The following is a 21,408-nucleotide window of genomic DNA, read 5'->3' as shown; positions in this document are numbered from 1 at the left end:
ATTTGCTCCCACGATGAGGCATTCCACTCCCGCACATCCCAGATGTCCAAGTTCTTCAAGGACCGCAACTTTCCCCCCACAGTGGTCGAGAACGCCCTTGACCGCGTCTCCTGCATTTCCCACAACACATCCCTCACACCCCGCCCCCGCTACAACAGCCCAAAGAGGATCCCCCTCGTTTTCACACACCATCCCCCAACCTACGGATACAACGCATCATCCTCCGACACTTCCGCCATCTACAATCTGACCCCACCACCCAAGACATTTTTCCATCCCCACCCCTATCTGCTTTCCGGAGAGACCACTCTCTCCGTGACTCCCTTGTTCGCTCCACACTGCCCTCCAACCCCACCACACCCGGCACCTTCCCCTGCAATCGCAGGAAATGCTACACTTGCCCCCACACCTCCTCTCTCACCCCTATCCCAGGCCCCAAGATGACTTTCCACATTAAGCAGAGGTTTACCTGCACATCTGCCAACGTGGTATACTGTATCCATTGTACCCGGTGTGGCTTCCTCTACACTGGGGAAACCAAGCGGAGGCTTGGGGACTGCTTTGCAGAACACCTCCGCTCGGTTCGCAATAAACAACTGCACCTCCCAGTCGCAAACCATTTCCACTCCCCCTCCCATTCTTTAGATGACATGTCCATCATGGGCCTCCTGCAGTGCCACAATGATGCCACCCGAAGGTTGCAGGAACAGCAACTCATATTCAGCTTGGGAACCCTGCAGCCCAATGGTATCAATGTGGACTTCACCAGCTTCAAAATCTCCCCTTCCCCCACCGCATCCCAAAACCAGCCCAGTTCGTCCCCTCCCCCCACTGCACCACACAACCAGCCCAGCTCTTCCCCTCCATCCACTGCATCCCAAAACCAGTCCAACCTGTCTCTGCCTCCCTAACCTGTTCTTCCTCTCACCCATCCCTTCCTCCCAGCCCAAGCCGCACCTCCATCTCCTACCTACTAACCTCATCCCACCTCCTTGACCTGTCCGTCTTCCCTGGACTGACCTATCCCCTCCCTACCTCCCCACCTATACTCTCCTCTCCACCTATCTTCTTTTCTCTCCATCTTCGGTCCGCCTCCCCCTCTCTCCCTATTTATTCCAGAACCCTCACCCCATCCCCCTCTCTGATGAAGGGTCTAGGCCCGAAACGTCAGCTTTTGTGCTCCTGAGATGCTGCTTGGCCTGCTGTGTTCATCCAGCCTCACATTTTATTATCTCTCTCACAACCTGCTTTTCAAACTATTTGTGCATTGTATGCATATTTGGCTACAGTACATTCACTTCCTTCCTCCAAGTCATTAATATATATTGTAAACACTTGTGGTCCCAGCATTGATCCCTGTGGAACCCCACTACTTACCATTCGCCAGCTTGAAAAAGAACACCTCATCCCTATTTGCTGTTTCCTGCCGAAGAGCCAATTCTCTATTCATGCCAATATACTACCTATGGCCTAAACTCTTCCGAGGTACCTTGTCAATCTTCAGACTGTTGACAAAAATTCACCACAGTCCTAGAGGACTCTAGAACTGCTCTCTCATTGGAGAAAGATGTCTGGTTGTGAATTTGACATGAAGGTCTGTCAACACATAGTCTTGGAATCACTCTGCATCACATACCAGTTGTCCAGCTAACTGAGCTAAACAAACTGCAAATAGATACACAAATAACTTGGTCACAAATGCACTTATGAAGTTGAAGTTAACAATGTTCTTTGTGTACAAGTTGGATGCTGGATAAGGCAGCAGTCAATGAAGAAGAACAATAGAATCAAGGTAAAATGGAGCATGTAATGGACGTTTGCATTAGCACTATATAAAGACAAAAAAACTTTGCAGTCTTTTGAAAGATTGAGCAGTTTACAGTAATTTAGAAAGTGCAAATATGAAAATTCAAAACATGAAGAACAAATATAAATATTTTATTTAGACCTGAAAAGCTTTACTTACAGAGACTTCTTTCCATGGCAGAATGTAATTGGTAGAAATTGTAGATGAGTAAATAAAGTTAAACATTAGTTAGATGTAAAAACTTTTAAAAAGTTAAACATGTGAATTTAAAAATCTTTGCCTTTCCTGCAACATATAAGCATCCTATATTATAAGAAGTCTTCTCAGTAATTTTCCCAGTCATTCAACTTGATCTTGTGTTCATCGAACCACTGCTGTTAAAATGATTTGGTAATTTTCTGTGATGTCTCCTTTGATAGACATTTTAACTGTAGCTGAGATTGTTGGAAGTGGCTTGAAAACAAAATTAAAACATTCTATTTAAATACCCGTTTAACTGTTCAATCTATTTAACTCAAACATACTAGTTTTAGCTTAAAGTGTTACAATATTCCAGCATTCTATTAATGAAACATCATTTAGAAATAATACATGTATGACATTAATTGAGCCACAGAAACATTGAAATACCCCAAGAAAATTATACTTCCACAATATAGCTTTCTTAGGATTTAAAAAAAAAGTTTTGATAAAGTTCCATGCAGTGCAGAACATGGAATTAAATAGGAGTTTGGTTAAAGAGTCATACAGCATTGAAACAGGCCCTTTGGCTCAACTCATCTATGCTGACCAGATTCTCTACACTGTATTTGGCCGATATCCCTCTAAATTGTTCCCATTCATGTACCTGATCAAATGTCCTTTAAATGTTATAATTGTTTCTGCCTCTATCACATCCTCCGCAGCTTGTTCCATATATGCGCCACCCTTGGTGTGAAAAAGTTGCCCCTCAGGTCCCTCCCCATCCCGGGATAAAGACCTTGGCTTTTCACCTTAACTAAAGCCTTAAGGAATACTAATTGATAGGAAGTGTTGATGATTAATGGTTGCTGATTTTAACCTGAAAAAGTGAGCTGAATGATAAAATCTGCTGCAAACAAAAATTTGCAAACTGTGCTGAAATAAGCAAAATGGTACAGTCAGGCACCCTGACTACAACAACAGATTGTTAAAAGTAGACTTAAAACAGTTGAAGGATCTAATTCATATATTTAAAAAAAATTAAACAACATTTTAAAAACTGCACTGAAAGAGGCCATTCAATCTGTGTCAGCCACGAAAGAACTCTACATCTAATTCCACTTCTCAGCCCTCACTCTGCAGATCTATAGTATATACTAGAAATACCTGAATCAGAGGAAATGTACATATTGATAAAGCTGCATTTCCTGGTTCTATTTGTTATTTTTTACTCTATCAAACTTCTTACCACAAGTTTTATTTTCAAAAGTAAACTTGGGTCTAAGTTATACGAAGTAATGAATTCCTTTCCCAATAATTAAATTGCACGGCCGGGATGAGTGTTATCAGGTTTCACTATACAATAACATACATCGTGTCCACTAGGTGGAGTCCAGCTAACAGTGACCACTTTCACAGTCCCAGCTTCCACCGTGGCTTTGACTGGATCAATGACGAACCCTTTCGCGTGAAGGGCCTGTGGACTGTCGATGGTGAACTCCACATTCTAAAAGAAAAATGACACCATCCTGTTGTAGTTTTGAAGAAAATTACAGAAAACCTTTCTATCAGCTGGACTATAAAGTCAAATTTGAACAATACTAACTTTCTGGTACTAATCAATTCTTGCGAACTATATGGCTGGAAATATGTTTATTTGATTACATTGAATATAATTGTAATTTTGAATTTGTTCATGCTACTATATGATCTTCTTATAACTCTATTTCACGATGAAGATTTAAAGTACTCTATAAACTAGTTTGGAATGGGAGAAAACACAACTCAGCCTTGATGTTTTTGGCCCAGAGACTTTATTAAATGTTGGCTTGTATCTCTTTAACATTGTTATAAAAATACTTTGACATCTCAAATAAACTCGATACACTTGCAATTGGTCTGAATCCTCTTTCCTTATTCCAGCAAGCTTTGCGTATTATTTTTCTTCTGGTCTCTGTTTATACTATAATTTTGTTGCAGGATGTTACTTGCCAGACCATAAGAACTGAAGACGTGTGCTCCAGAACAAGCCACGGCCCTGTTTAAGTACCAGCTGTTTAAGTACAGCTACAATCCAAGCATCTACCCAGTAAAATGGAAAGTTGTCTAGGTATGTCTTGTCCACAAAAAGGCAAGACAAATTCATTCCTGCCAATTATTACACCATTAGGCTACTTTCAGTTGTATAATACATTTTAATACACTTTCATTGTCACGAGTACTCAATTGTCAGAGTAAGGTGAAAAGCTTTTACAATGTCTGCCTTCTTATGGCGACATCTTAGGTATAAGTAACTAGGTACAGTTCATAGATACAGCAGAGGAATGGAAGTAGTTGATTAATTACAGAATTGAAATTAAGTTAAAAATAGGAAAATATTGAGGGGTTAAGTTCTAAGGTGAGTTTGAAGGTAAGGGTTGACCCCTCAGACCAATCTCCATCCAGGACTGGCTGCCTGCGTACTGCTCTGCAGCTTCTTCCCCACACTGCTCCAGGCTCACTGCTTGCGGTGTTCTGGTGCTAACGGCATGTGCCTGCAGGCCCCACAGCACAAGGCCACACTGCTCATGCTGGTCCCACCGTGGGACTCGGCCCGTACCCGCTCCGGAACTCCATTCTCCAGGGGAGTGGGATGGTGTGGGCAGGGTGCGTGGAGGCAGGAAAAATCACAAGAGCAGAGGGAAAAAATGGGAAAGAAAGGTAAAAGCACTGGTGAGCAGAAGAGCTCTGACCAGAGCATCCTACTCTGCCACCATCTTGAATTGAAATTATCAGCAAAGTGATGGAAAGAACCACTGGCAATGCTAGCAAGTGGCGCTCACTCAACAATAATCTGCTCAATGGCAATCAGCTTAAATTCAGCCAGAGCCATTTAGCTTTTGGCCTGATTACAACCATGGACAAAACTTGCTGAAATCCAGAGGTGAGGCGATAATGGCCGTCCTTCACACCATGGTAGTACTTAACTGAGTATGGCATTAAGCAACGCTAGGAAAACTGGGTCAACACTAACTAGTATTTTCAAATAAACCTGTCGGACTATAATCTGGTGTGGTGTGATTTTTGACCTTGTCCACCCTAGTCCAACACCGGCACCTCCACATCAGGAAAACTGGAGTCAATAGGAATCAGGGAGAAAACGGTCAGCTGGCTGGAGGAATAACTATGGTTGTTAGACGTCAATCATCTGAGTCCCAGGACATTACTGCATGAGTTCCTCAGGGTAATCCTCAAGGTCTAACCATACTCAGCTGCTTCATCAATGACCTCTCCTCCATCATTTGGCCAGAAGTGGGCATGTCTGCTGATGGCTGGAAAATATTTAACATCATTCATGACTCCTCAGGTACTGAACAAAGCAGCATGACTGGACATCATGCAAGTTAAATGGCAAGTAACATTCACATCAGACAAATGCCTAACTATGAACATCTCCAAAATTAAATAATCTAATCACCCCTTTCTGTTCAATGGCATTACCATCACCAATTTCCCTACATCAACATCTTACAGGGTACTAATGAACAGAAATTGAACTGGAATAGCCATGTAATTGCTGAGACTACAAGAGCAGGTCAGAGGTTACAAATCCTGTGGTAACTAGCTCATGACTTCATTCCATAATGCCTGTCAACCTTGTACAAGGTACGAGTCAGGAGAATTTTGGAATACTGCTCGTTTGGCTGGATGAGCATAGCTCCAAAAATACTCAAGAAGCTCAACAGGGTGAAGCTTGATTGAGAGCCTAACTGCCAAGTTCCACATTCTCTCCCTTTACCACTAATGCACAGTGGCAGCAGTGTGTACTGTCTACAAGATGTACTGCAGAATTTACCAAGACTCCTTTGATAGCACCTTCCAAACCTATGATCCTTAAGGATAAGGGGAGCAGAGGCATGGAAGCCTCAACACTTGAAAATTCCCTTCCAAGATACACTTGGAAATATATCCCTCTTCCTTCATTGTTTTTCTCTCAAAAGGGCAACAGAGTCTGGAATTCTCTTCCTCTGAAAGCAGTAGCAGCTGGGTTATTGAATATCTTTAAGGCTGAGTTAGACAAATCTGTGATTGACAAGCATGTCAAGGAATTATCATAGAAAACAGGAAAGTAGAATTAAAGCTACGATCAGATCATGATCTTATCGAGAGGATGAAAGGATGAAAAACCTACTCCTGCTCCTTTTCCTTATATTCTTATGGTTTCCAAGAGGGTAATTGGGAGTTTGGAACCCACTGTCTGAAATGACATCACAAGCAGAAAGCCACATTTATAAAGCTCTTGGAAATGCACTTGAGGTACTGAAACATAAAGGGCAATGGACAAGAGCTGCAAGCTGAGATAAGACATGTTAGACCTTTTCTGGCCAGCAAAAATATGATGGACCAAATGGTTCTTCTGTGCCCCAAGTCTTTCAATGCAAGTTAAAGCCCAAATATGCTGTGGAGAGTTTAATATATTTTATCAGCACAACTATAGCCATTTCTTGAAATTTGTGAGGAGGCTGATAGGGAAATTCTTCTTTTTGAAGTTAATTGTTCAAAGATCATGATAATTCATAACTCCTGGAGTATTTCTCCCTCACGTCACTTAAACATAAACGAAGAAGTGGCACAGGTATTAAAGTCACAACCATTTTTCAACTAATTCTGGACCAATGCAACCTTATTTAACTCTTTAAAGTAAATGTTACACATCTACAATTCAGAGGAACGTAAATCTGCTACCTTTCTAGCATTAGCATGGGTTGATCGGATACATCCCACCTGGAATTCTCTCAAAGCTGTTGTCAATTTGTTGTCAAACTTAGTGCTCTTTAGAGTCAGCTGTACAGACTTCAGTACCCTAGGAATATCTGCAGGCAACAATGAGAGAAAATCATTGATACGCACTCCACAAGTAGACTTATTCAGGTACATTCCTATAGCCATCCCAGTTCAGCCAGGAGTTAAAAACTGCACCCAGTTGATGAAAATGACAAATTTAGAATGAAATATTTTGTCTGTCATGTGCCATGGAAAATACATACATCTTATTAGAAGCAATGGAAATGTATGTATGAAGAGGTCTTCTTTGTCTTTGGTGTCCAGAACTTCTAGCAGCCCAGCAGGCTGTCTCATTCAGGAGTGGTGGTCTTGGCCTGGCTTGGCAACTTCCTTCAGCGGAGACTTCTAGCCAAGTATCCAGCAGCCCAGCGTAGCGGTCTCATCCCGGGCTGCGTTTTCAGGGTATTCCATTGTTCCTAAAACAGCTTTCCCCAAGCTGAGAAGTCATTAACTGAACTGTGATGAGCTCTGTCTTAATTTTACAAATTTTATTACTATGTACGATGTCTGTCGTTGATGTAGGCACCGTGATAGGGCGACATATAAAACTTTTCACTGTAGTATTTTTCATTTAAAAGTACAAATGACAATAAATTTTGATTTATTTAATTCTGCCAGATCTTGCTTGGGATCATACTGTGCAATACCTTAGAGGATTATAGCTGGTTCTTCAATTCCCTGAACGCTGTGGCTTGGTTACAGATCATGATAATTCATAACTCCTGCAGCATTTCTCCCTCACTTCAATTATAAACACATGAACAAATGGTGCAGGTATTAAATTCACAACCATTGTTCAGCTAATTCTGGACCAATGCATCCTTACTTAACTCTTTAAAGTAAATGTTACACATCTGAAATTCAGAGGAATATAAATCTTTTACCTTTTCAACCATTTCCAGGGCTGACCCCTTTTTTTAAGAAGTTGATGGAAAGGTGCCAGGATAGAGGCCAGGTTATGTATGAACGTTCTATAATAGCTCACCAGCCCAAGGAAAGACCCAAGCTCTGGGACAGATGTGACAGTGTCACACTCACTTTATCTTCCAACAGGTGTAACCCAGTCTTAGTGACTTACAGGCCAAGTAGGTCACTTGGAGAGCCTGCAACATAGATTTTTCCCTCCTGAGGCATACACTCACCTGGAGAAATGTTGAAGGACTATGTCCAAGCTCTCTAAGTGCTCTTTATCAGTCTTCCCTACTCTAGATGAGTAGCACATCATCTAGATAAATGGCGAGCTGGGGATAGGCCTTGTAAAATGTTCTCCATTATCAACTGAAAAATAACACAGGCTGATGATACCCCAGATGGCAGTCTTGTCCATTGGTACATACCCTTATGGGTATTAATTGTAGCGTATGCCTGGGAATCCTCAGTGAACTGCAAATGCAAGTAACATGGTTCATGTCTACCTTTGTGAAGGACAACACCCCCTGCAAGCTTTGTGTATAAATCCTCTATGTGGGGGTTGGGTATTTATCTAGCTGTGAAAAGCAGTTTACTGAGATAGTAGGAGCTGCAGATGCTGGAGAATCTGAGATAACAAGGTGTGGAGCTGGATGAACACAGCAGGCCAAGCAGCATCAGAGGAGCAGGAGAGCTGACGTTTTGGGCCTAGACCCTTCTTCAGAAATGGGGCAGGGGAAGGGGGTTCTGAAATAGATAGGGAGAGAGGGGGAGACGATTAGAAGATGGATAAAGGAGAAGATAGGTGGAGAGGAGACAGACAGGTCAAAGAGGCAGGGATGTAGCCAGTAAAGGTGAGTGTAGATGGGGAGATGGGGAGGAGACAGATCAGTCCAGGGAGGGTGGACAGGTCAAGGGGGCGGGATGAGGTTAGTAGGTAGGAGATGAGGGTGGAGCTTGAGGCAGGAGAAAGGACAGGTTAGGGAGGCGGGGACAAGCTGAGCTGGTTTTAGGATGTGGTAGGGGGAGGGGAGATTTTGAAGCTTGTGAAGTCCACATTGATACCATTGAGCTCCAGGGTTCCCAAGCGGAATATGAGTTGCTGTTCCTGCAACCTTCGGGTAGCATCGTTGTGGCACTGCAGGAGGACCAGGATGGACATGTCGTCTGCAGAATGGGAGGGGAAGTTGAAATGGTTCACGACTGAGAGGTGCCGTTGTTTAGTGTGGACTGAGCATAGGTGGTTCGCACTAAACAACTGCACCTCCCGTCGCGAACCATTTCAACACCCCCTCCCATTCCTTAGATGACATGTCTATCCTGGGCCTCCTGCAGTGCCACAATGATGCCAACCGAAGGTTGCAGGAACAGCAACTCATATTCCGCTTGGGAACCCTGGAGCTCAATGGTATCAATGTGGGCTTCACAAGTTTCAAAATCTCCCCTTTCCCCACTGCATCCAAAACTAGCCCAGTTCGTCCCCGCCTCCCTAACCTGCCCTTCCTCCCACCTATCCCCTCCTCCCACCTCAAGCCCCACCCTCATCTCCTACCTACTAACCTCATCCCGCCCCCTTGACCTGTCTACCCTCCCTGGACTGATCTGTCTCCTCCCCATATCCCCACCTACACTCACCTTTACTGGCTGCATCCCCGCCTCTTTGACCTGTCTGTCTCCTCTCCACCTATCTTCTCCTTTATCCATCTTCTATCCACCTCCCCCTCTCTCCCTATCTATTTCAGAGCCCCCTTCCCCTGCCGCATTTCTGAAGAAGGGTCTAGGCCCAAAACGTCAGCTCACCCGCTCCTGTGATGCTGCTTGGCCTGCTGTGTTCATCCAGCTCCACACCTTGTTATCTCAAAAGCAGTTTACCGTTTGTATAAAACCCCACAAAGGTGAACAGACCTGTCAGGGTTCACAATTGGTGCGACCAGTGCTGCCCACTCTGTAAACTGGACTGTTTTGATGATTTCTTCACTTTCCACTTTCTGATTTCTGCTTCTATTTTTTTCCTGTAAGGCAAATGGCACTGGGCAGGCCTTGCAGAATCGTAGGATTGCTTCCCTGTCAACATGCAAGGTGGCCTTGGCCCCCTTTGATAGTCCCTAGACATTCCTGAAAAACTTCCAGGTATTCAGTTAATATTTCACTCAGGCAGCCATTCTTTTAAAACTGAAAAATGTTCAGCCAGTCTAGGTGAATCTTTCACAACCAGTTTTATCCCATTAGGCTTGAGCCTGAGCCTTATATTACAGTCAGTGGTACTTGAACCAGCTGCTTCTCATAAGAGACCGGAATCAAAGTTGTTCCCTTAATCTGTAAAGGTTCCACAGTACAGGTTCTCAGTCTGGCTGATGTCTTGCACAAACTTAAGGGTTGGAGTCCAGAGTGAATTTTGTTAAAAACTGTTTCTATGGTCACTGAAACGGCCAGAGCTGTATTGACTTCGACTAAATGGTGACTATTTAACCAGACATTTAGTTTGATTGGCTCTTATTTGAATGTTGCTAAACAACTTAACTGTTCCAAGCCACATGTAGATGGGCTTTCCATGGTGTGCACTCTCTTGGAATCCAGCCTATGATTCTCTCACTCATTTAGGCCCAGTGAGTCTCTTTTGCTGTCTCAAGTCTGCATACCAGCAGCAACGACAATGGCTTGCTGGCCAGTAATCTGAAAAAAATATGAACTGCTTGGCTGAGGCTTGGCTTTGTTTTGGGCGTTTTGCCATGGGCAAAACCAAGAGATCCCCTGTTGAGGGCACGTGGAAATCCTTGACACTGATCCAGAACCCTCAGAGCCAGCTCTCAGAGTGAAAAGAACCTCTGACACTCCTGTTTATATCTGTCAGCCAGGGCTCCCTGAATGGACCAGATTAACAGCCCCAATTGGGAACCCATATTCTATGAGATTCACCTGGATGACCTCGTTACAATCACTGCACAGGATTCTAGAACTAGGGGTAATAGTCTGAGAATTATGGCCAGCCTGTTCAGGAGATATGTTAGGAAGCACCTCTGCACACAAAGGTGATAGATCTTTGGAACTCTCTTCCACAAAATGGCATGGATGTCAGATCAGTTGTTCATTTTAAATCTGAGTTAGATCATTTTTTGTTAAGCAAAAATATTAAGGGATATGGGCCAAAGACAGGTTTATGGAGTTAGGCCATAGATCAGCGTTGATCTCAATGATTTGTGGAACTGGCTCTAGGGACCAAATGGCCTATTCCTGTTCCATTATTTAGGTACATATATACCTGATACATCATAACTTGGTAGGATGGTTAAAGATTCAACTGGAACATCTATTGGGTCTCCTCCTTCAACAAACATCAAATGTTCTCTTGCAGCTCCTTTCAACTGGATCGTATGAGCAACCTGCAAAAAGATCAATAATTTGACAATAATCTGTTTATCAATTTCCTTTATAAACACAGAAGGAGAATTGCTGCTGTGGCTTTGAGCAGTTTATAAACTGATTTACTCAGCCACTGGGCCACATTAAGTGAAAAGGCCATCACTGCCATTTGGAGCTTTGTGCTTTCAAACGCCTTGTGATAAAGTGGTCTTTGTCGTGATGGCAGCTAGTGACTAGCGGAGTTCCACAGGGGAGTGAGTGTTGGGAGCACAACTATTCATGTCATACATTGAAGATCAGGATGAAGGAACTGAGGGCATTGTTGCTAAGTTTGCAGGTGACTCAAAGATAGATGGAGAAGCAGGTGGTGTTGAGGAAGTGGGGAGGCTGCAGAAGGACTTGAACAGGCTAAGAGATTGGGCAAAGAAGTGGCAGATGGAGTATAGTGTGGGAAAGTGTGAGGTTATGCATTTTGGTTGGAAAAACAGAGGTGTAAACTTTTTATTAAATGGAAGAAGGTTTCCGAAATCTGAAGCAACAAAGGGATTTACGTTTGACATGCAGGTTCAATTGGCAGTTTGGAAGAGAAATGCAATGTTAGCATTCATATTGAGAGGGCTAGAATACAAGAGCAGGGATGTACTGTTGACTCTGTATAAGGCTTTAGTTAGACTGCATTTGGAACATTGTGAGCAGTTTTGGCTCCTGAACCTAAAGTAGGACGTGCTGGCCTTGGAGGGGGTCCAGAAAAGGTTCACGAGAATGATCCCAGGAATAAAGGGTTTGTCACACGAGGAGCGGTTGAGGACTCTAGGTCTATACTTCTTGGAGCTCAGAAGGAGGAAAGGGGATCTGATTGAAACTTACCGAGAGGCCTGGAGACAGTGGACATCGAGAAGATGTTTCCACTAGTAGGACACGAGGGCACAGTATCAGAGTGAAGGGATGATTCTTTAGAACTAAGTTGAGGATGATTTTCTTCAGCCAAAGTGTGCTGAAAAGTGTGGAACTCATTGCTGTAGAAAGCTGCGGAGGCCAAGACATTACGAGCATTTAAGATAGAGATAGATATGTCCTTAATTAATCAGGGAATCAACGGTCATGGGTGGAAGGCAGGAGAATTGGTTGAGAAACATCTCAGCCATGATTGAATGGCACAGCAGACTCTATGAGCTGAAAGGCCTAATTCTGGTCCTATATGGTCTTAAGGTATTATAATTCAGTTTCACAGTAAACCTCAAGCATCTTTAACAAAGCATGCCATGATGAGGAGACCTTTGGTTTCTTTGCACCCTTACTTTAGAATTTCAGATTGGCTTTATCAGTAATTTACCACTCATTCTATTTCAGGAGTCTTGATACCTAAGTAGATTCTTGATAAAAAAAACAAAAGAACAGCGAATGCTGTTAATCAGGAACTAAAGCAAAGTTGCTGGAAAAGCTCAGCAGGTCTGGCAGCATCTGTGAAGGAGAAGACAGAGTCAAACGTTTCAGGTCCAATGACCCTTCCTCAGAACTGATAGTGGTTGGGAAAATGTCAGTTTAGACGCAGAAAATAGGGAGGTGGGTGGGGTGGGGAGAAAACGACAGGATAGAGCCCAAAGAGAAAGACAGTTGGACAGACAAAGGAGCTGCTAACAATCGGGGTTAAAGGGTGAATAGTTGCTAATAGGGACTGTTAGTGACTAACAACAGGGATGTGTAATGGCAGGCTATCTGGTAAAAAAGCCTGGTGTGTGGGATTGGGGGCTGGGACATGGGAGAGTTTAGGCCCTAAAATTGTTGAACTCAATATTGAGTCCAGAGGGCTGCAGGGTCCTCAAGCGGAAAATGAGGTGTTGTTCCTCCAGTTTGCGTTGGGCTTCACTGGAACACTGTAGCAAGCCAGAGACAGAGGTGTTGGCCAGGGAACAGGGTGGTGCATTGAAGTGGAAGGCAACAGGTGGTTTAAGGTCTTTCTTGCGAGTGGAACGTACATGTTTTGCAAAGTGGTCACCAAGTCTATGCTTTGTTTCCCCAGTGTAGAGGAGACCACATTGTGAGCAGCGAATGCATTAGACTAGATTCTGGGAAGTGCAGGTGAAGTGTTGCTTCACCTGAAAGGTACGTTTGGGCGCATGGACACTGGGGAGGGAGGAGGTAAATTCCAAACACTCTATCATATTTGTGTCTGTGCTGGAGACTTTAATAACCAGTCCTGAGTTCTCCTTTCCAGTCATTTTTAAAATATTTTTCCACACAGTGGAATCTGCGCCTACAGATGTTAGCCTGCTGTTTCGTTCCACACTGGGGGAAGTTTTACTCTCCTCCCCACTTTCTAGTTTAAAGTCCTGTTGACAAGCCTATTTACCCTTTTTGCCAAAACACAGGTCCCAGCTCAGTTTAGGTAGAGACCAACTCAATGGTACAGATCCCTCCTGTTCGACTACTGATGCCAGTGCCCCATTGAAAGGAACCCCTCTTTCCCATGGGTTTCCTTCCCTTACTCTCGTGTCTCTATACCAATGTGTACGCAGCTTGGGCAGTATGAGATGTGTGACTTAGTTCCTCTCTCAGGCTGTGAAACACCCAGACAAACTAATCAAGCTAGGGGCAAATTGTTTTTTAAATCCGGGATGTATTTTTGCCACAGATAACAAGGTGTAGAGCTGGATGAACACAGCAGGCCATGCAGCATCTGAGGAGCAGGAAGGCCGACGTTTTGGGCTTAGACCCTTCTCCAGAAAAAAAAATGCCATTCTGACAAGCAGCACAATAGAAACCTTTCATTGACATGCCTGTTTTGACAATTTGTATTGTCTCCAAGATGGCAGTTCCTTTTATATTTATTCATGGGATGTGACTGTTACTGGCTAGATCAGCATTTATTGCCTATCCCAAATTGCCCAAAATCAACCACATTGCTGTGGGTCCAGAGTCACATGTATGTCAGATGTAAGTATTTCCTTCCCTAAAGGACATTAGTGAATCAGATGAGTATTTATGGTAACCAGCAGTGATTACAATTAGGCTAGCTTTTTAATTCCAGTTTTGATTTTGTAACTGTATACAAATTTCAACATAAATCATGGTGGGATTTGAAACCTTGTTCCCAGTGCTGGGTGCTGGATTGCTCACCCAGTGATATAACCATAATGCCATCACCTCCCCTTATGCTACACAATAATGTTACGTAAGCTTTATAACAAGCAATGTTGGTTGTTAAAATCATTTCAATCTATTGCAGTGTGGGGTGTCAGAAATGAACCTGGTTCTGTCCACATTGTTTCCTAGCACACATTAATTAACCACAAACAAAGTCCCAGGGGATCCTCGGTCGATGTTTCCACGATAGAAACAAGGTCTATGTAACCAAGTGCAATAATGCAACTATAGATATTGTAAAGGTCATTATAAACAGAAAACCTTTCTGGAGATAGAGGTGCTATCCAGTTACCTTATCAAACAGCTCCACTTGCATGCCATCTGAGTAGTATAGACTTTCATGGTCAGGACTGAAAGTGACTTCAAATTCTTGACTCTGCATTGGGCCTATGGACCCTTTAATAGGTGAGACACTGAAGGCACTTTGACCCCCATAATTGTGAGTACCTGGCAGAATGTTAAAAAAAATGCTTTAAAGATTTTGCATTTTGTTTATATTTGGTTACTTTTATTCTTGATCTCTTCTCCAAATCTCAATAGTTTCACTGGGAATCCTGAACAGCTTTTAAATATTACTCAGCTTCATAAACAGCCAGCAGGAGCTGACCAAATCATGACAAAGAAGGTGCTATTATAATAGGCAACGTTTTCCATTTCTCACATGCCTTCTGACTGTTATCCAGCAATGCTGCCAGGAATTTACATATCTAGACATTGGGTGAGCACATAAAAAGGGAAACTCAGGTAAGGTAATACATGGAACCAGTGCTTATGTAGCTCTAACTCGCCAATGTACTTCCGCCTTCAGGAGAGAAAAACAGTGAAAATGCGGTAAAATTGGTTGAATTGAACCATTTGAATGAACTGGCTATTAAACAGCTGTATTGAAAATGGCTTCAAATAATTAAGAGAATCAGAACTTACTTACCCACTAATGAATCAGATTTTTGATCAGGTGCCAAGAATTCTGGGAGCACCTGTTGTTCTCTGTGCTTGCTGTAAGACAGGCTGTCCAGCTTCACACTAAACATGACATTAAGGATTGTAGCATTTTCCAGCTGTCAAAGTGATGCATTAATAAAGTTCAGCTAAAAGGAAAACAACGGATTTACAGACAGAGATAGTGGGATTTACAGATGGCATTTCCAACCCAAATCAGCATGTGAATGTTTTTTTGTATTTTGCAATGAATGGACTGCAGATGGATTTCAATCATTTGTCTTCAGGTAGCTTTAATGCCTTAATTGTACAACCAAACTATTTAATGCACTCAGATGTACTTTGGTTAGTCAACCTTTTTGGGCAGTCTTTTTCAGAAAGGCCAATTTTGCTAATATATGTTACATCAATAAGCTTTTTTGAGAATAAATTTGTACTCATAATTCAAAAATGAACAACAGGACAAGCAAGAACTTCTGTCTCTTTGGCATTTTATAATGTGATGGATTAAATGTTCAAACTAACATCAGAATTTAACAATTTAGAGGGAATACAAATTATTTAAATTAATCCTAACAATTACTCTGACTTTGCTGCAATTTGTAAAGATGACAAAACCGATAAAGTTCATGACAGAGAAACGTATGTATTATTTGGGTTGTGGCCATGGTTAAATGAGTTCTATACAGAAAACTGATTATATGCAACAGCAAAAATGATCTGATTTTAGTAAAATATATGATTAACATTGAATACAAAAAATGAGTTTATGAATTTCAATTTATATTTAACCAACAAAATATAATTATTATCAAATTTTAGTTTGCAGACTTTGCTATGCAAGTAATAATGTATTTCTGAAACTTAATTTACAAAAGATACAGTTGATGTATAGAGATTGTTTAATGAGTAGCTGAATCAGACTAGGTACCAAGGTACCATGTTTGGCTCTCAGTCTGCGCTCTGCTTGCTGATGTTAACTGCCTTTAGGGAGTTGCAATTATTCTCTTTGACATGGGTTAGGGAGGAAGAAATCAGTCAGATTACCTGTATATGATCATTATCTTTGGAGAGCCTTGCTGGAAGTGCAGGTTTATAGACATAAGGTGAGGGATGAATTGGGCTTAACTGTTATTCATTGTTAAGCATCATAGAATCATATACCAACAAAAATTAACATCTTCAAGAAAAGAGAGAAAGGAAAAATCTGGGGAGTGAAGATGGAAATAAGTAGCTTTGGTGTCAGTTACCTGAAATGTCACTGTTCTGCTTTGATTTGCAAGAACATATCCCACATCCAATACATTTTCTACAGAACATTTCACTGATGGGTCTATACCACATCCAGTCAGGATTAGAGAAAGATTTCCTTTAACACTACGGATTTCCAAAGGTTCATAGTACTGTGAAAAGATGATAGATCATCTCAAATTGGGGTTTCAATAAATACAGGTAATTCACTCTCCAACTTTACATGGGCATTTGTTAAACACTATACTACAATGAAAAGATATTCCTAACACAGTTGTTACATTAAAAATGGGTGAGATGTCATGATAAATAACATCTGAGAAAGGAACTATGCAAGTTATACTCTGCTTATAAACACTGGTTATAATGTATACTTCTATTTCCCTTACATTTCTATACCCTGCTGACAGAGTATTAGAATATAAAAGTGTAAGAATCTGAGAAATTGGTGTAGACCATTTGGCTGTCAGGACTGCTCTATCAATCGATATAGTCATGACTCATCTGATTGTTGTCTCGACCTCACATTTCTATCTGTTACCCATTCACTCTGACTCCCTTGTAGAACACAGCATTGCTAGCTTAGCCTTGAAAATATGTTCAATGGTGTGATCTCCACTGCTCTTTGAGGAAGAGAATTCTGAAGATTAATTGATTGGCTCATAGACATTTACAGTACAGGAGAAGGCCATTCAACCATCATGACTGCACCAGTCAAAGAACATCTGATCGCATTAATATCATTTTCCAGCTCTTGGCACATTGCCTGGAGGTTATGGTAATGCAAGTGAATATCTATATACTGCTCAAATTTTATGACAGTTTAATTCAACCACCTTTGCAGGCAGTGAGTTCTGGATTCCCAGCACCTTCTGAATGAAACAAAATCTCAACTCTCTTCTTACCCTTTTACCTCTTACCTTTAATCAACGTCCCCTGATTATTGAACACTCTACTATTGGAAAAAAATGTATCTTCTATCCCCTCATAATCTTAGACACCTTCATCAGTTTCTTTCTCAACCTTTACTGTCCCAAAGAAACCAACCACAGCATATCCAATGTTTCGTTATAGCTCAGATCCTCCAGCACAAGCAGCATCTGGTAAATCTCCTCTTTACCCTGTCTAGTGCAATTATTCTTTCCTGTCATGTGGTAACTGGAATCTCATGCAATATTCCAGGTGTGGTCTAAACAGCATTTTATACCATTCACTAACTGCTGTGATGAGCCACTAAAATTATCCTGTACTTTATCAAGTCCTCTCCTCTGTCTCTGTTTATGATAGAACATCATCAAGTTATTGTTTGAAACTTACATTCTTAACACCGTTATTTCACAAATTATGAAGTTGTATCATTCCTACATATATTATCAGCAAGGATCTTCTAGTTTATTTCCTTCAACTTTATCTTTATAAAATACTTCGGTAGTTTCATCCATCTCATTGTCACTGGCTTGTCTAACACCCTTTACTTGACTATTTCAATCCACTTCAACACCATCTTCACTTAACTCTTGTTTTAAGTATCAAGCAGCTGATTGGACTTGTTAGATTTTCATAACTTCAAAAATAACTGACAGCAACACCAATTCTTTAGTCAAATATATACTTGAAGATACTACAAACTTAAAAATGTTTAGAAGTGGATATAGCTTTTAAGATAGCTACCAATATATCATGTGACTTTAGCAATATCATCTCTAAACAGTCTTGAAAATCAACCAAACACTTAATTAAAATATGGACAATCAAAGCCACATGTGAAATTCACAAGTTCTTTTGTTAAGGGAGACTGTCGACAAAGTGAGTTGATTATGTCTCTGTCGACTTGCCTTTTTGCTTGTCCCTGAGCCAGCCAGAGGCTGAAACTCAATTAGTGACAAAAAAACTGCAGGTGATGGAATCTAAGTTAGACAAACAGGAAGCTGAAACAACACAGCAGGCCAGGCAGCATCTGAAGGAAAGGAGCAGTCAGTGTTTCGGGTATTACCCTTCTTCAGGACTCAATGTCTTTTCATGAAAGGTAACAACAGATGTGAGTTGAAAAGGATCACTAAATTGCAAAGAGTGATAATGGGAACTGCAGATGCTGGAGAATCTGAGATAATAAAATGTGAAGCTGGATGAACACAGCAGGCCAAGCAGCATCTCAGGAGCACAAAAGCTGACGTTTCGGGCCTGGACCCTTCATCAGAGATGAGGGTCTAGGCCCGAAACGTCAGCTTTTGTGCTCCTGAGATGCTGCTTGGCCTGCTGTGTTCATCCAGCTCCACACTTTGTTCTCTTCTACATTAAATTGCAGAGGTCCTGGCTGTCTCAAAATTATAAAACTGTGAAAGGCTACAACAAATGTTATGCAAATGTCTGAGGCAACTACTCTTTCGGGCAGTGAGTTGCAGGCTCCCTGTCCTGCTCAAGGAGTTATGGGTATGCACACTAAAGTCCCTCTGATCCTCAGTACTTCTCAGGGTCCTAACATTCATAGTGTAATGCCTTGCCTGTTATCTGCATCAACTGCATTATCTAACACTTTTCCAGGTTGAACTCCATAATGTCTCTGAGATGAAATTCCTCCTTTTAAATGGGAGGTCCATATTCTGAAACAGTACAATAATTCTGCTCTTTTCGTCTCCCACAACATGCCCTCCCACCTATCTTTGTACTTTCAGCACATTTGGCTATATTACAAAGGCAATGGGTGAGATTTTCTGTTGCTCAAAGCCCTATTCACTTGCACGCAGTTAAAGCCAAGCCCAACGTGTTCTGAAAAATAAATTGTTTAGTGTTCAAGAATATGAGAAGTTTTCTTTTTCAGGATATTACAGTTATAATTAAGGTGTTCTTCCTAAGTGTCCTGTTGTCTGTCTTATTACACAATAGCTATCCACTGCAGAGTAAATAGAAGGATACTACTCTCGGGATAAATTTCTAGTTGTGGCTGCTGGCATGAGGGTAGAACATTGGGTGGGTGTACTTGTGTAGGGTCTCTACTTTCCGTTAGGTAAATGGAATTCTTGAAAAGCTTTTTCTGGTTTGTCTAACTCTCCTCTTAAACAAAATATTAGCCTTGGTTTTAACACACTAATACTTAACAATGAGATGGAAATAAACAGATGCATGAGTTTTTCTTCAGGAATGAAATCTGTGCAGTCTCATTGTTATAAAATAGTTATAAAGTAGCCAGGTACATAATGCTAGGTTGACAGGAAACCAGAATCATAAAATCTGTGCAATGCAGTAAAAGTCCATTCAGGCTGCATTGACTCTCTGGTGTGCATCCCACCCAGACCCAGCCCCAACCCCAACCCCATCTCCGTAACTTCACATTTCCCATGGCTAATTCACGTAGCCTACACATCCCTGGATACTAGAGGACAATTTAGCATGACCAATCCCTCCAACCTCACCTTTGGACTGTGGGAGGAAAACAGAGCACCCGGATAAAACCCATGCAGACATGGGGAGAACATATAAACTGCACATAGCCAGTCACCCAAGGTTGGAATCAATTCCAGGTTCCTGGTGCTGTGAGGCAGTGGTGTTAACCACTGAGCCATCATGCTTTTAAAGAAGTCCCAATATATTTTTATTCGGAGCTGATCTGAAATTCGGGCTTGTGACTTTAAACTGGATTTTCCAATGATTTTTTGACCAGAAGATTTTTTGTTTTAACTACTGCCTGAATTAATTATCTGAATAAGTGAATTGCTCTTCATGTATTTTGTGAAGCAGGAAACAGCAGGATGAAAGGAGGAATTAATTGCGCGCAATGGATAGGAAATGTCAACCTCCATAGGCATCCACCTCATAAAACCAGGGCTTTAATGACTTAAATGATCATTCTTTGAGGGATTACTGGAGGTGATACAAAGAAAGAACCAAAAACTTCATAAAATTTATTCATTTGTGAAACCAGAGAGAATGAGAATGCAACATCCAGTACTGGATAAATTCTGCTGGGCTGCTGTTAGCCAAAGTCTCTCCCTGATCCCTTGGCCCTTTTCTTCAGGCTTCTGCTTTGCCATTCTGCTTATCAACTGCAGACCAATTACATGTGAAAGCTGGTCAGAATTCATCAGGTCAGAAATCATATGACACCAGCTGATAGTCCAACAGGTTTAATTGAAAACACAACCTTTTGGAGCATTGCTCCTTCTTCAAGTGTTCGCGACGAACTAGTGTCAGGTATGTGACTAACGCCTGAAGGAGGTGGAGTGAGGTTCTGAAAGTTTGTGTTTTCAAATGAACCTGTTGGACTATAAGCTGGTGTCATGTGATTTTTGACCTTGTACACCCCAGTCCAATACCAGCACCTCCACATCATGGCTAGAATTCATCAGGCAACCGGCAGCAGGATTTCTGAATGCCACTCTGAATTAATTGCTCCCATTCAAATCAAACCTGCAGGCAGACTTCTGGCAAGGTTAAGACCAATGTGCTGGGGAATCACTCTGCCTATTGCTGCCCCTTTTGGGCATTATTCTTCAACCTAAGAATTCACCAGCAGTAAACTAAAAGCATTGGCTTCACCCAAGTGCTCTTGAACTGTCTGACAATGCTTTATATTTCCCACTGTGTGAGTGGAATTTAATGTCTCCCACCCAGAGAATTTGGAACTGGGAAAACATTTAATCAAGTGAGCACACGGTGTTGGGAATCTTGCTACCTTCCTCCTTCTATCTGATCAGTGTTGGTTGGGAAGATCAGTGGGCACTTTCCTATCTAAATGCCAGTTGAGACCCTTACATGAGCAAATAATACCCTCTTTAGTCTCATCCCACTGCACTAATATTTATCTAAAGAGAAGCAGGGAAATAGCCACCAGGAAACTACCTAGGGAACAAGGGCATTCAGGGGCTGATTGAGGAACTTGGTATTGGGAAGTGGAGAGGTCTGCCATTGAAGAAAACACTCCCTATCTGCCCTACAGCTCCCACCCATAGGATCCCATACAATTCCCATCCCAGCTGAAACAGCTGCACAGAGGCCAG

At 41.9% G+C, this 21,408-nt stretch overlaps 1 protein-coding gene across 4 annotated transcripts in view; it reads right to left on the bottom strand.

Annotated features, from left to right (window-relative positions):
- Positions 1-1,955: 1,955 nt before the first annotated feature.
- cfap74 (cilia and flagella associated protein 74) overlaps positions 1,956-21,408 on the bottom strand; it is a 190,787-nt gene continuing 171,334 nt past the window's right edge. For 3 of the 4 annotated variants that reach the window (XM_048561032.2, XM_048561033.2, XM_048561034.2), the window contains 7 exons: positions 16,414-16,566; positions 15,153-15,282; positions 14,517-14,671; positions 10,980-11,100; positions 6,713-6,840; positions 3,360-3,494; positions 1,956-2,260 (listed from right to left, as the gene is read on the bottom strand). In XM_048561032.2, coding sequence (XP_048416989.1) covers positions 2,168-2,260; positions 3,360-3,494; positions 6,713-6,840; positions 10,980-11,100; positions 14,517-14,671; positions 15,153-15,282; positions 16,414-16,566 — 915 coding nt within the window. In that variant the 3' untranslated portion in view covers positions 1,956-2,167. The remainder of the gene's footprint in view (positions 2,261-3,359; positions 3,495-6,712; positions 6,841-10,979; positions 11,101-14,516; positions 14,672-15,152; positions 15,283-16,413; positions 16,567-21,408) is intronic. The other variant, XM_059638059.1, reaches the window with a different exon arrangement.

The sequence above is a fragment of the Stegostoma tigrinum genome, chromosome 28 (assembly GCF_030684315.1).
Source record: "Stegostoma tigrinum isolate sSteTig4 chromosome 28, sSteTig4.hap1, whole genome shotgun sequence".
NCBI lineage: Eukaryota > Metazoa > Chordata > Chondrichthyes > Orectolobiformes > Stegostomatidae > Stegostoma > Stegostoma tigrinum.
The sequence above is the reverse complement of the archived record's forward strand: the minus strand, read 5'-3'. Positions and strand labels throughout refer to the sequence as shown.